This window comes from Misgurnus anguillicaudatus, chromosome 2 (assembly GCF_027580225.2).
Source record: "Misgurnus anguillicaudatus chromosome 2, ASM2758022v2, whole genome shotgun sequence".
NCBI lineage: Eukaryota > Metazoa > Chordata > Actinopteri > Cypriniformes > Cobitidae > Misgurnus > Misgurnus anguillicaudatus.
Genome location: NC_073338.2, coordinates 412,140 through 426,729, shown reverse-complemented (window position 1 = coordinate 426,729; position 14,590 = coordinate 412,140). Strand labels below are relative to the sequence as shown.

At 39.9% G+C, this 14,590-nt stretch overlaps 1 protein-coding gene across 2 annotated transcripts in view; it reads left to right on the top strand.

Moving 5' to 3' along the window:
* The window catches only part of LOC129441439 (uncharacterized), a 116,729-nt gene that overhangs the window by 37,167 nt on the left and 64,972 nt on the right, over nucleotides 1–14,590 (top strand). The window contains exons 4-6 of one of the 2 annotated variants that reach the window (XM_055201090.2): nucleotides 3,581–3,766; nucleotides 7,830–8,003; nucleotides 8,139–8,225. In XM_055201090.2, the coding sequence (XP_055057065.2) occupies nucleotides 3,581–3,766; nucleotides 7,830–8,003; nucleotides 8,139–8,225 (447 nt within the window). Of the gene's footprint in view, nucleotides 1–3,580; nucleotides 3,767–7,829; nucleotides 8,064–8,138; nucleotides 8,226–14,590 lie in introns of both variants that reach the window. The other variant, XM_055201089.2, reaches the window with a different exon arrangement.

The following is a 14,590-nucleotide window of genomic DNA, read 5'->3' as shown; positions in this document are numbered from 1 at the left end:
TCACAGCATAGCGCGTCTCACAGCAACACTCAATCGTGGTTTGAATGATTCAGTGATTTGAACGAATCGGTTGAGTCGAAGATTAAATGACCCATTCAAAAACATACGTCTTATTCTTGATGAATCGGATGTTTGAACGAATCGCTTGAATGAACGTTTCAATGACTCGTTTAATAAAACCGTTTATCACCTGTATTTCCGCGCTCACCAGTCCAAACACATTTTAATTTTTTTTTCAGGAGTTATGTATATACAAAATTATAACTTTTGATGACAGTAGTTTAGTGATAAAAATTATTTTTCCAGTGGCAGCAAGGGATAGGTAGGAAATTGTTAAATATTTAAATTGAATAGCGGATATATTTGAGGTGACTTTGGCTATATTGTGTGTTTGTCTCACGCAGCGCAGAGCCACGTCTCCATGGATTATCTCTATTTAATGGATTGTGTGTGTGTGTGTGTGTGTGTGTGTGTGTGTGTGTGTGTGTGTGTGTGTGTGTGTGTGTGTGTGTGTCAGTGTCACCCCCAGGATTGTTTTCATGGGGGGCACAAAGGGGCCAGTACAAATCTTAGGGTGGCACAATTAAAAAATCTATTATGCCTGAATCTAATGGAAACAGTTTTCCCTTTGCTTTTAATACTACTTGAAGTATAGTTATTCTAATTTATTACTAGTATATGATTTACTAGAGACAATTAAAAATAATTTAAAGATCAGATGGTGGAATAGTATTCATCTATCAAAGATGAGTAACAATCGATCAACGTTTGATTTGTGTAATTAAAATACATTATTTTATTAATCTATACAATGAGTTATATCCAGTGTTATCCAGTTAACATACTGTAATTAGATGAGTGACATACATACTTAAGTCCTTAACATGTTTCTAGTCTTCTATTAAGTTTTCTCGACGTGGGCACCATTCTTACCTATCTCTCTCTCTTACTCTCTCTCTCTCACACACACACACACACACACACCTCTACAATGTCAAATGATCCTGCGTGCGCGTTCTTGAAGTTCTGAGTTTTTGCTTGTCTTTATATTTTCAACTTGTGCGAAGACGCGTTTAAAGGGAAAAGCGCGTGTTTGCACCACCCAATTCGCGTCATTAGCGAGGACGCGTCTGCATCTTTGCATTGACTTTGTATGTAATCTTCTCACGCAAATCGTTGAACTTGGATTTGGTAAGTATGCCCCATAATGAATGGAAACACATTACGTTGCTGTGCGTGAAACAGCATCTCGAATGCACGTGATGTGTGCGATGTGTGAATGATTGTGTTAACGACCGTGTAGCTGCCTTGTCTGTTAGCATTGCTGGAGGACGTTGCATCGCATGCTTTATAAAAACGGTGCTGTACTAAAACGTAAATTATAGTTTGCCTCAAAGTTTTTTTATTTGTGTATTTATTTAATGTGTATTATTTCTTCCCCAATCCATAAAATAAATTTGGGTCGCACATAAATTGACAGGGTCGGTCGGAAACAGGAACCAAACAATTTTTTTTATGCCTAGTTTCCTGGGGGGTTACAAAGGCAGTCTTCCATTTGTCACCTCGATGGATGCGGATCAGGTTATAGGCACTTCGCAGTTCCAGCTTGGAGAGGATTTGAGCCCCACGCAGCTGTTTTAGCGTGGCAGGGACCAGAAGAAGGGGGTAACTAAATTTTAATGTTTGGGAGTTTAGATGTCTGTAATTGATGCACAGTCTCAGGCCACCATCCTTCTTGGCCACAAAGAGGAAGCTGGAAGCGGCAGGGGAGGTAGATGGTTGAATAAGCTGTTGTTGCAAAGCTTCATCCACATACTCCCCCATGGCCTTTTGTTCTGGAATGGACAGAGGGTAAACGCCTTGCCAGCTTTGGTTGCCAGCTGTTTGCTAAACACATCCTGGATTGCCCAGTTTTCCTTGGGTATCTTCACTTGGTGTTGAACTAGAGGACTCTCGATGGTAGTGGAACAGAGAGGAAGGTCTGAACTGGACTTGGAAGATGAAGAAGGACAGAGAGGGGGTGACTTATGAATGGGCGTTAAACAGGATTGAAAACTATTCTCTACCCAACTAAAGACCTCACCTGTTTGCCAGTTGATATTAGGTTGATGTTTGAACATCCACGGGCATCCCAGGATGGGCTCTGCGGTAGATTCCTCCAGCACCATAAAGGTGATCTCCAGCGTGTAAGCATCTGACTCGAAGGGTTAATGTGGGGATGAAGTGGCGAATACAACCTCGACCCAGTGGTTTACCTTGGATGGTCTGAGCACTAATGTCCTGCTGGTAGTTTTTTGGCTGGTAGACATCCTCACAGGCAGACAAATGTTGAGATAAGCGGATTGTTTTTTGGATGAGATTTTCTAGACCCATATTGTCATTGTACACAACAATGAGCTTACAGATGTTAGGGTTGAGACAGTGGCCAAACGCTGTAATAAGAGCGTTTTTTTCAGCCGCTAGATGCTGCTAATGTGCGGAAATTCAGAGCCTATGTACTCACAGATAACTTTCCTTGTTGTAGTTTGAAGAGTTGAACGTGTACAGAGAGGTCTGCCACTGTCTGGACTAAGACTTCCCTGAAGTGATGAAGAAAACTGGACAGGGATTGTATAATGGGAGAATCAGAGTTCCAGAGGAATTGTGCCCATTGGAGAGCTCGACCAGACAGCAAAGAGATAATAAAAGCCACTCGTGAAGAGTCATTGGAAAACTGATGTGCTTGCATTTGGAAATACCGAGATACCTGAAGCAAAAAATGCTGCAATCCTCCGCCTCACCGGAGAATGTCGCTGGTCGGGCCATGGGACTTGCAGAGGCAGCTGACGAAGCAGTGGGGTTTTGTGGAAGCAGTAGTTGGCAAGCAGAGTAATGGATTTCTTCGGGTATGGAAGGAGGATTTATCGGAGGAGATGGTAGTAATGACTGTCAAACCGCCGAAACCAATTCTGCGAAGGGATCGCGAAATCGATTCCCCTTGGGATCAGTGTTGTTTTGCATCTTGGTTCTGGTCTTTGGGCGGCAGTGGTTTAGTGGTTCGTGTAAGTTGTCTACAAATCAGAAGGTTGGTGGTTTAATCCCTGGCCCCACCTGACCAAGTGTCGAGGTTCCTTGAGCAAAACACCTAACCCCAGCTGCTCCCGATGAGCTGGATGCCGCCTTGCATGGCTGACACCACAGACGGTGTGTGAATGGGTGAATGTGAGGCAATATGTAAAGTGCTTTGGATGGCCATTGGTCTATGAAAGCGCTATATAAATGCAGTCCATTTACCATTCTTTCATGCTCAGAACTTGGAAGAAGACTGAAGGTAAGTATAACAGGTGAGTATAATAGATATATGAAGTTCTGGAATGCACTTAGAGGACTCAGGTATATACTGGGGCACAAAAAACACTTTGATATATGGTTATACGTTTTGTGATTGTTATGAAAACATAAGAGTTGTATCACATCTTCTACATGTCTTTCCTTACTTTTGTGCTTTTGAAACCTTTCCATCCTTCAGAGACATGTTGTGTTACTGTTACTAGTACTTGTCAAAGTTGTGGTATTGTATTGTGTGTTTTACTGTGTGCAGCTGGACGCACTGCAGGAGAAGCAACAGAGGTTGGAAGAGACCATACAGCAATATGATGCCAAGCTGCGGGCAGTCAATGACAATGTCCAGCAGTTGCAGATGGAGGTGGCCTGTGCCAAAGCACATGCTGAAAACATGCATGTACGGATTGCTCCACTGCAGGACTCATTTGAAGAGATCTTACAGGTCACTATATTCCCTTTTCTACCCCTAGATATTTTAGGTAGCAGGTTAGTCAAAATATTTAATGTAATTTAACCCCACAGAGACATGAAATACTGTTAGCTTCTGCAGAAGAGGTCTGGCTTACCAATGTAAACATTTCTACTGACTTCACAACTGGAAAAATAGCTTTGATTAATTTAATTTTATTTATATAGCGCTTTTCACAATTGTTTAATTGTTTCAAAGCAGCTTTACATTAATAGATGCATAGTGAAAACTCAGAAAAATCAATGGACGACATAAGCAGCAGAATACAGCGGCTAAGATTAATTTGTACTAGCGATCTTAGTAATAATGTAACATATAGAAGAGGGTTTTAAAGGGACACTCCACTTTTTTGAAAATTTTCCTCATTTTCCAGCTCCCCTAGAGTTAAAAATTCGATTCTTACTGTTTTGAAATGCATTCAGCTGATCTCCTGGTCTGAAGTTACCACTTTTAGCATAGCTTAGCACAATCTATTGAATCTGATTAGAACATTAGCATCCTGCTCAAAACTAATCAAAGAGTTTGGATATTTTCTAGGCAGATATGGCTAGGAACTATACTCTCATTCTGGCGTAATAGTCAAGGACTTTTCTGTCATAACATGTATGCAGGAGGCGCAATGATATTATGCAGCAGCTTAGTATCTTTCAATAGCAGGGGACTATTTTCGGGCACTACGTAATATCATTGTCCATCGAGATCTGATTGGATAATTTGAAGTTGGGTCGTGTTGCTAATTGCAGCGATCTTCTCCTGGACCCCGCCCACCTGCCATACCATATGACCGGAAGTAAAGAGAGATCAGAGGTGTTTCTCAATGTCAAGGAAGGATCCTTGAAAGCCAGAATTTCAAGGATGCTACGTCATCGACATCCATCGAAAGACTGTTCCTATGTCGAGGATCCTCGGAATTTCAACTAAGGACTAATTCCTTCGTTAGAAAAATATCCTATATACAGGAAAGGATGCATATGTGTATCCTTCGCGCTCTTCGCACTCTCAAATTACCCACAATCCTATGCACGCAGCGCCGAAAGCACAGCCTTTCACTGATGTAATGACAAAAGAACGTGCACTTGCTAGCCTTGTTTCATGTACGCGTTCTCTGAATGCTAAAGAGAAGGTTTGCTCGACTTGACGTCAAAGTGATGAGTAATTTGAAAGTAGACTACTCCATATGGTTTTTCGAATGGAACAAGATTGTTTTGATTTAAAATTATGAGGGCACATGATTTTTTTTTAAATAATGAAGCTCACGTATAAGTAATTTGTAAAAATTACCACAATATTCTAAAACAAATTACAGTTTTTTTTCATGGCTTTAATGTTGTATTGCATTTGTAGTGAAACCAAATTTACCTTAAATTGATCTAAATATATGTGCAAAATATGCAAGTAGTTTTTAAATCCTATGTAAATGAATTCTTATTTTAACTATTTAATGTTCTATATTTTTTAGGTATTGAATACAAATGTATGCATTGTTTTGCATAGATGGATCATAGAGATGTATGTACAGACATAAAATTAGATTATAATTATTATTAGGGTTTGCAATGTAAATGCATTCCGTTTTTTTTTTATTCATAAACCCTGCTGTTAACACTGGGTAAAAGAGCATTACACACCTATAATTTAATATAAAAGAAGGGTTTAATACATTTTACCTAGGGTTAAAAAAAACGGTAGAGCACTTTTGCCGGTAGAGCAGTTCCTTAATAAGGCTACATTATCACAGCACCAGATTACAGCTGTCACAGATTTGCCAGGTCCTTCCTCACTCACTACTCAAACTCAACAATCACATTCACCAGGGCTGCATTCAGCCCCGACAAAACGTTGCACAACGTTTATTAAACAGAAACAGTGATGCGTTGAAGATTTAAAAAAGAACACAAAGCATGGCCTTATCAGCTACCGTAGTTGCAACTCTTGCGTCATCAAAACACACCCTGTTCCGAGTTGCAACTACGGTAGCTGATAAGGCCATGCTTTGTGTTCTTTTTTGAATGTTTCTGGAACCAGATGAAATCGTTATAAATACGTGTTTATTACTGTAAAATACGCTTGATTTTAGAGACACTGCCCTTGCCGTCTAGAATGAAAGACAACATTCCAACTTGAACCCATTGAGCGAGCTGTCTCTTCAGTACTGTGTGGTTTATTTACATGTTGCTGCTGATAGAACTGCAGTTCTGACACACCTACCAAACAAGAGAAAAAGTATCTCAAACACATCGGTGCACACCGTTTCCAGGAAACATTTTGTTCAACCCGGAAACCGTAGCTAAACGTTGCGCATCGTTTTGAACTTGAAAGCGAGTTTTGATTTGCTGCACCTGTTACCCCTCATCACACCTCCACTATAAAACACAGCCACACACACTCAGTCACTGTCCGGTCTCGTGAATGCAAACTACTGTGTATGCCTTCAACAAACTTGACTCTGCTTTACCTCATAGAGGATTCTCTCTCATTTTCATCTAGTTTGGATATTAGATGTTGGATACACCCCTCTCCCTACCTGGTGGCCCTGGAGTGTGTTTGCGTGTCTGTGGCTCCCTGGACTTCATATCATCTCTCATTTACCATTTGTTTTACAGTAACTCTTAATAAACTGTTATAGTTTGATATACCTTATCTCCGTTGTCTTCTGTTCATGACAACAGATGCAAAACCCGTATTTGAGTCCTGAATACAGTTGCATTCATATGCAATTCATTTATTTATGGGTGTGACAACCACATTTTATAACCAAACTCACATCTCACAACACAGCATTTATATTATGCATTTTAGCTCATAACAATACTTACGGTACTTCTAGAACACACCAGCTAAGAAATACAGGCTAAAGATTTTTTTTAAGGGTGAGGACCAAGACTGCAGCATTTTTGTTGCTGCGATGTTGTCGTTGTCTGAAAAATCATAAAATTATGTGTGTGTCTGTGTGTGTGCTTATCACAGTTACAGAAAGAGACACCTGCTGTAATAACAGTGTTCCCTGCTTTCCTCTCTTAACCATTGGATTAAAGCCAGGCAAATTTTTTGGCGTGTGTTTGGCTTCATGCATCGCCATAAGACAAATCAAGGGCAGTGAGCTTCGCCTCACGTTTTCAGACGTTAAAAATGCGTTCTGTCTGAACGTGTTCTACCCGGCTACTTAATAAAACACTTTAAAATGGAGAAAGTAAAATCCTGTTTATTCTATATTTATTACAGGCTTAAAGGTAGGGTAACTGATTTGATCCTGAAACATTTTAAGTTATGCTGGTTAAAAGTCTCCTCACATCCTGATAGCAATCACTGTGTTAAGTTGTTTAAATGTATTTGTAAAAATTTATGTCATCTGTGAAAGGCGTAGGACCAAAAAATGTTCAACAAATCATAGATTTCGGTCCGAACGGACGTTTCCTTTTTTGTCCCTCATATGTAAGCGTAATTTGAATGCCCACCGCGCAGCGAGTCCACGCAGACACCATACATCATCGGCGCGTTCACGTGCGCTCACCGCCCGGCCTGTAAACAGTGAGAACATGAGATGTGACCGTCTGATCTGTGCGTGTTCATGTGTTTTGAAAGAGGCGTGACTTTGGATGGCGATTTGACTTGAGGGTGGGATCGGGATTTCATTGCTAGGCGGCTACCGTTAGCATTTTTCAAAATGTGTTACCCTACCTTTAATACAGGTCTGTGTGAGGTGACACATTCTCCATAAAGTGGAGCTTTGTTAGGAACCTGCCATTTTCAGTGACTGATACTGTAGTGAGTGCTGTATATGGATCGCAGTTGCCCAAAACTTCTAATTTGTGTTCTTTATGGAGAGCCCAGTGTAAGCTGCCAGTGTAAGCTGAAATCTATGAATACAGTAAGGGTTAGATTTTGATGTCAATTGTAACAAAAATGCCCTCTGCAGGTTAACAAATCTATCCTTATATTATTATAGTCATAAAAAGGAAACATTTAAAATTGAGAATACATGTAAAATTACATCCATAAAGTTTAAGCAAAATTGTTTTTGTTTGTTTTTGACTAGGTTAAAAAGAAGCTTGATAAGCTGATTGGTGGGTTCATAACAGATGAACATTCAATGACTGATATGCCAGAAGAAGCGGATGCTTGTGGAAGAGTGAACGTTTTAGAGATCAATTTTGATCATGTTGACAGAGAAGAGAACCGGTCTAAACAGGAAATAAAGGAAGTAAATCAGGTGAACCATGAAAGATCTATGGAGGAGGGAAATCAAATGCAGTGTGTAGGAGAGAACTTGGTACATCCATTAACATTCTAAGATTAGACAATGTACATAATAAATGTTTTTCTCATTATTTGTTAATATTTACAGAAAAGCAGTGGCTCGTCGTCTTTTACGGAGATCACATTGACCGAAGTCAAAGAAGAGGATGTGAAGTTCAGATCAGCAAGTCCACAGGTACATACACGTCTTGTACATACAAACACATGTGAATTTAGTGCTAAATTACCATTAAGTGGGGGCTGTCATTTAGGTAAGCTAGAATTACAGTGACATTCACAAATGGGAAATAATGAAATACAGAATTATAACATTATTATTTTATGTTGACCTTTCACTGAATCTATCCCCAGACATTATGGGCCCTATCTTGCACCCAGCACAATTGACTTTGTCATTGACGCATGTGTCATTTGTATTTTGCACCGGCGCATAGCGGGTTTTTCCCTCCACAGACGGACTTTGGCAAACTAGGGAATGAACTTGCACTCCCTGGGCGGTTCAGCTCAAAAAAGGAGGCGTGTTCCTGCGCAAACCATCCCTGATGCTATTTTGCAGTTTCAATTCTAACACGGACTTCATTCCCCACAATCCGCTAGGCTCCGCTGTTTTCCTACCATCTGTTACACATTATCCAGCTTATATAACCTGGGACTCATGTGTACACTCCTTGTGAAGTCTTGTTTGCCCCGTGCTGCAATTCTGAGCATTTTCCTTGTGTATATGTGTATTATTTTACCTTGTTATTTACCCTTGCCTGTTTTTGGATTATACTGTGATTGCTTGCTGCCTGCCTTTTGACCCCTGCCTGTTAATCGACTGTGATTATATGCCGCCTGTCAAGACCCTTGACTGTTTACCGTTTATGATTGTTAGCCGCTTGCCCAGACCACCAGCCTGTTTATCGTTTGTGAACCTTTGCTGCCAAATCCAGATCATTGCCTGTTTACTGTGTTATTCTGTGACCGTTAATAAAATGTTGCACATGGATCCAACCCCGCCTGAGTCTCTGTTACAGAAGACTTACAGAAGCCCCCATCGGATCCAGTGACGCTCATATAGCTAACTGGAAGCTATCAGCACAATCTAACATGTTAGCGGCTCACCAACATCAGCTGGCTAACCTCGCTAACGGAAGAGCTGGTTAATTCGGTTAATAAAGCCTCCATGGTCTCGCAGCTACAGCCGCTACTGGGAATCCTGCTACCACTTCTCAGATGCCTCAGGTACCGATTCCCATCAACAACTTGCCTCTCCCTCTATTCTACATCTTGCTTTTCCTGGGAAGTTTGATGGTTCACCCGATAAGTGCAAGGGATTTCTCATGCAAGGCTCATTGATTTTAGCTCAACAAACTACATTATACACCACTGATGTTGGCATAATACCTCTTGTGTGATCACTACTAACCGGAAAGGCTTTGGAGTGGGCCACGGCTGTGTGGACAACAGAGGGATTTGATCAATGTACTTTCAACAATTTCTGACATCTTTTGTCAGGACGTCAAGAGCCTGGAGAACAACTACTGGCTCTTTGGCAGGGTTGTCACACAGCCGGCGAATTCGCATTGGCTTTCCGAACACTGGCAGCACAAACTATTTGGTTGGATGATACTTTGAAGACTGTTTCATCTCGGACTGAATGTGGAATTACAATCCGATCTGGCCTGCTGGGATAAAGGTAAAACCCTGGATGAGTTTATCAAATTAGCCATTTGTATTGATAATCTGGTCAGAGTACGAAGAGCTCTGCAGTCCTTGGGTGCTTCACTACCCACTACCGCACAAGAACACGAGCCTATGCAAATTGGCCGAACTCGCCTCACCCTGGAGGAATGTGAACGTCGCATGAGAGATTGATTATGCTTACACTGTGGAGAGCCTGGTCATGTTAATGACCACTGAAGCCTTGTTAGATTCTGTAGCTGCTGGTAATTGTATTGATATCAAACTAGTGAAATCCAACGCTATAATGCTAACAACCTGTTCATCTCCTTTAACTGTTGCAGTGCTAGAAGGTGTCTCTCTTCGCTTGCTCAACTGTCTCCAAAATGGGAAACATGTCTACAGCTCGTACAGGCAGGAGAGGTAAAAAAAAATTAGCACAACTGTATCAAAGAGAAAACTACCTCAGTTCAATGAACAACCACAAAATACACCAACAATCAGTATGAAGAAGCAGAAGTTAGTCTCATCCAAAGACATGGCAGAGGCACATAGAAGTATGGACATTGTTAAAGAGCAGGGCATGAGAAACCGGCAGATACTTTCTCATGATGTGCTTTCAGCATCTCCCCTGTTCAATGGTGGCCTTCCAGCTCATTTTAACAAGTCAAAACTTGTCAGTGAGATTGAGCTTCGACCTGATCTCACCCAATGGAGTTCTGAGTCTACTTATGCCACTCATGTGGGGTTGACTTCATGTCGAAGATGCGGCAGATGCCTCTAGCTCAATTCCCTACTTTAGTTGCTGTCATCAATACCATCATCAGCTCAACATCCCTCTACCAAAAGCCAGAGTTCATCCATCTTGTACTAGATTCCCACATCGGATGTCCTGAAAGAGGGGGAACGTATGTGGGGTACAGACTCAACAACATGCATCGACATCATAAGCATGTAGAGACACACACATGTCCCTCACCCATACCTCAACTTGACAAGTTTTGAGTTTCTGAGGAGAATAAGCGGAATCTCCAACTGTTAGCTTGGGATATGATGTTCAATCGAGCCAGTGCCAATGCTACTGTCATTGTCAGCTCTATTGTCATTGATCATGAGGAATTACCAGCAAAGGCAGCTGGTGGTGAAGAGATCCCAGACCTCAGGAACTGGATTGAGGAGGTTGATGCCAGGTTGCTGGTGCATGTTGAGTGGGCTGTTTGTGTGAAGCAGTGCAAGAGAGTTGTCATAGTCTCCAATGATGCAGCGTTGGCTGAAGTACTTGGTGTGTGTCTGGGCCGGAGCCAGGACAACAACAACAGCTAAGACATTTGATGACTTCAGGATAGAAATCTGCACCAGTGAAAGTGCTGGAATTGATGCTCTCCCTCCCACAAGTAGTGGGATCAGATGCCACATCCAAAAAGTGGCTTTTCTGGTTCATACAGAATGCCACTTGCTTGCAACAGCCAAGGACCCCAAAGCAAGAATAGAGCCAACAGAACATGGATGGAAGGAGCACTTTGGCACACTCCTGCCATCAAAATGTCTGAAGCCCTTACCACGATTTCTGCTCAGAGTATGTAAGTCTGCAGGCAAGTGTGACTATCATCGATGTGGCTTTCATGCTGCTGGAGATTCATGCACCATATCCTGCCATGGAAAGTCATCCTGTAAAAACCCATCCCACTAACATGCATGCACACACACAGTACACTTTGAGAGAAATCAGATTATATGGTGCACTTTTAGTTAATCTGGTATCATGTAATTGACAATTGTAATTGACAAGTTTTCCGGCTTTCCGCAATACCGCTATTATCCACAACTTATAAAACCGGGAAGTATCGCCCTAGGCCAAGCAGCTGCATGTCCGTGTATGTTTGGAGGATCGCTCTGAATCTGATCTCTATCAAAAGTCCTTCACACAAATTTTCTCAGCTTTTTGCTCAAAATTTTGTGTTTTTGAAGAAACCTACCCATATTTGAGAGGTGATAAAAAGAGAACAAATGAAGGTAGGATGGAACAGTTATTTTGTTTGAAAGCAGACGGTCTGTTCTTTCATTTGATGTAAAGTTTATATATTTAACTCATTCCCCACCATTGACGAGTTATCTCGTCAATTATGAGTTAATATTTAACTAATTAATATGCCTTTCTGGACGAATTTCAAAGTGAAAGTGTAATACCGCTTTTATCCACTGGATGGCGCCAAAACCGAATTTATCAAAAACGGAAGTTAAAAAGAAGTAATGATTTATTTTAACTGCCTTTATGTTTGATAGTCATTCCGAGTCTGATATCTAACATAAATTCCTTTACAAAAACGCAATTTTTTAAGCTTTTTCCTCAAAATGTTGTATTTTTGAAGAGAAATATCCATATTTCAGTGGTTAAATTAAGTGGAAAAAAGTAAATATATAATGAAACGTTTTTTCCCCATTTTGTTTGTTTGTTTGTTTATTGTTTGTTTGAAAGCAAATGGTGTGTTCTTTAATTTGATATAATTTGTATGTTTATATATTTATAGAAGATAATTTTTCCTGCAAGGAATTTTGTGAAAATTTTGTTAAAATCACAAAAATGCAGGTGGGCAACTTTTCTCAAAAAGGCTGGCGGTGAATGAGTTAAAGAAGAACATTTTCTGGAAGGCATTAAACTTTTGTGAAAATCATGAAAAATGCTGGCGCTGGCTGGCAACTTTTTAAAAAAATGCTGGAGGCGAGAGAGTTAATGTTAAAAACAGTATTAGCAATGAATGTTAAATGTCAGATTAAGTAGAATTAGACTTATTGCATCTGGTTTTTATTCCTTATAATGGCCAAGTTATGGTCAAGGTCTTCGGAATGAAAGGATGACCTTGACCATGACCTTTTAAGGTCAAAAATCACCCAATATGGCCACAACAATATCAGAGGTGTATTACAGATACCATGGTGAGTCTAAATGGAGATATTGTATTTGTATATACATTTAGGGGCGGAGAAGTTGGATTTTCATCACCATTCATCAGCGGCCATATTTGACTTGACTATTACGTAATTCGTGGCACTATGGCGGATGAGCACCTTGGTGATTTTTCATGTCCAGGGACCCACTAACTCAGTTTAAATTAGAAATTCCCCCAACACCAAATTGTGAAGGGGTATACAGGCCAGGTACTGGATTTAAAATGCGACCAGGTGTGAAAGCTTATCTGTGATTGAAATCATGACTTGCATAATGAGCCACATAATTAGCCATGAAGGCAGGAATGTGAAAGGAAACTACTTTTTCTGTAGTAAAACCATGGTTTCTATAAGGTATATTTGTGACAATATAACAAAATATTTCAATAGAATATACATAAATAAATAAATAAATATAAATTAAATATTTTGTTATAATTTCACACATATGTGACCAGTCACGGAAAGTAAGGACACAAGTAGGATCTGGGTCATTTTGAGTTATTCACAGAATAATAATAATAATAATCTTTATTTTATATAGCGCCTTTCAATGTTACTTCTCAAAGCGCTTTACAGTAAAAACAAAATGAAAAAGAAAACAGCAAGTACAGAAAGAGAAAAGAAAAGTATATAAATAGAAATAAAACAATTAAACAATTTACGATAATACCGAAAAGCAATTATTTATAAGCAAGTCTAAAATAATATGTTTTAAGACAAGTTTTAAAAGCACTAAGAGACGCCGCTTGCCTGATTTCCTTAGGGAGGGAGTTCCACAGTTTAGGGGCATAGGTGGAAAAAGCCCTATCACCCATAGAACGCATGCGTGTAGGAGGGACAACAAGAAGGTCTAAATCAGAAGAGCGGAGTGCGCGCCCTGGTGTGTAGACTTTTAAAAGTTCTGATAGATAGTGAGGTGCTTGGCCATGGAGAGCCTTAAAAGTGAGCATAAGAACTTTAAAATCTACACGAAAGCTAACAGGGAGCCAATGTAAAGACTCCAAAATAGGAGTGATATGTTCCCTCGATCTCGTCCTTGTCAGGATTCTCGCACCCGAATTTTGAACGTACTGTAACTTATTTAGAGTATTTTTTGATACACCTGCTAGTAAAGCATTACAGTAGTCAATGCGGGAGAAAACAAAGGTGTTTATCAATTTTTCTGCCACCGTAAAAGATAGCATAGGACGTAATCTTGCAATGTTTCTAAGATGAAAGAATGACGCTTTGACTGTGTTTTGTACGTGGGGTTCAAATGTTAAATGAGCATCAAATATGACACCCAGGTTCTTCAGTTTTTTCTGGAACTCTAACACTGAGCCATCTATATTAATTGTTGCATATCCTGCTTTGCGCACTTGGTTTGACGAGCCAATGAGCATCACCTCCGTCTTTTCACTATTTAAACAGAGGTAGTTTTGAGTCATCCATACTAGAGCCCGACCGATATGCGTTTTTTCGGGCCGATGCCGATACAGATATTAGGGAGTAAAAAAAGACCGATAACGATATATCGGCTGATAATCTTTAGTTGTATATTATAGACATATACTACAGTATATTATACTACAGTACTGTACATAGAATACACATTGTACATTAACAGAATATATTGTATATGAATAAATACAATGCAATGCAATGATTACTCACAAATGTGGTGATCAAACACTTTTATTGATGTGACAAAGATATGTACTATAGGCAAGAAGTTAACAATAAACTTTATTATCCAAAATGAGTCTGATATCAGTGCACTAAACTGTAAAGTTGACTTATTATAAATAACTTTAAAACACAAACAGAACAAAATACATAAAACTTGCATCATTTGCAGTTTTGACGAGAATAACGTTATATTGGACTTGTTTTGAAAAGGGAAACTTATGAAGTCATTGGTTATTAGCTTAACAGTAGTTGTGTACTTCA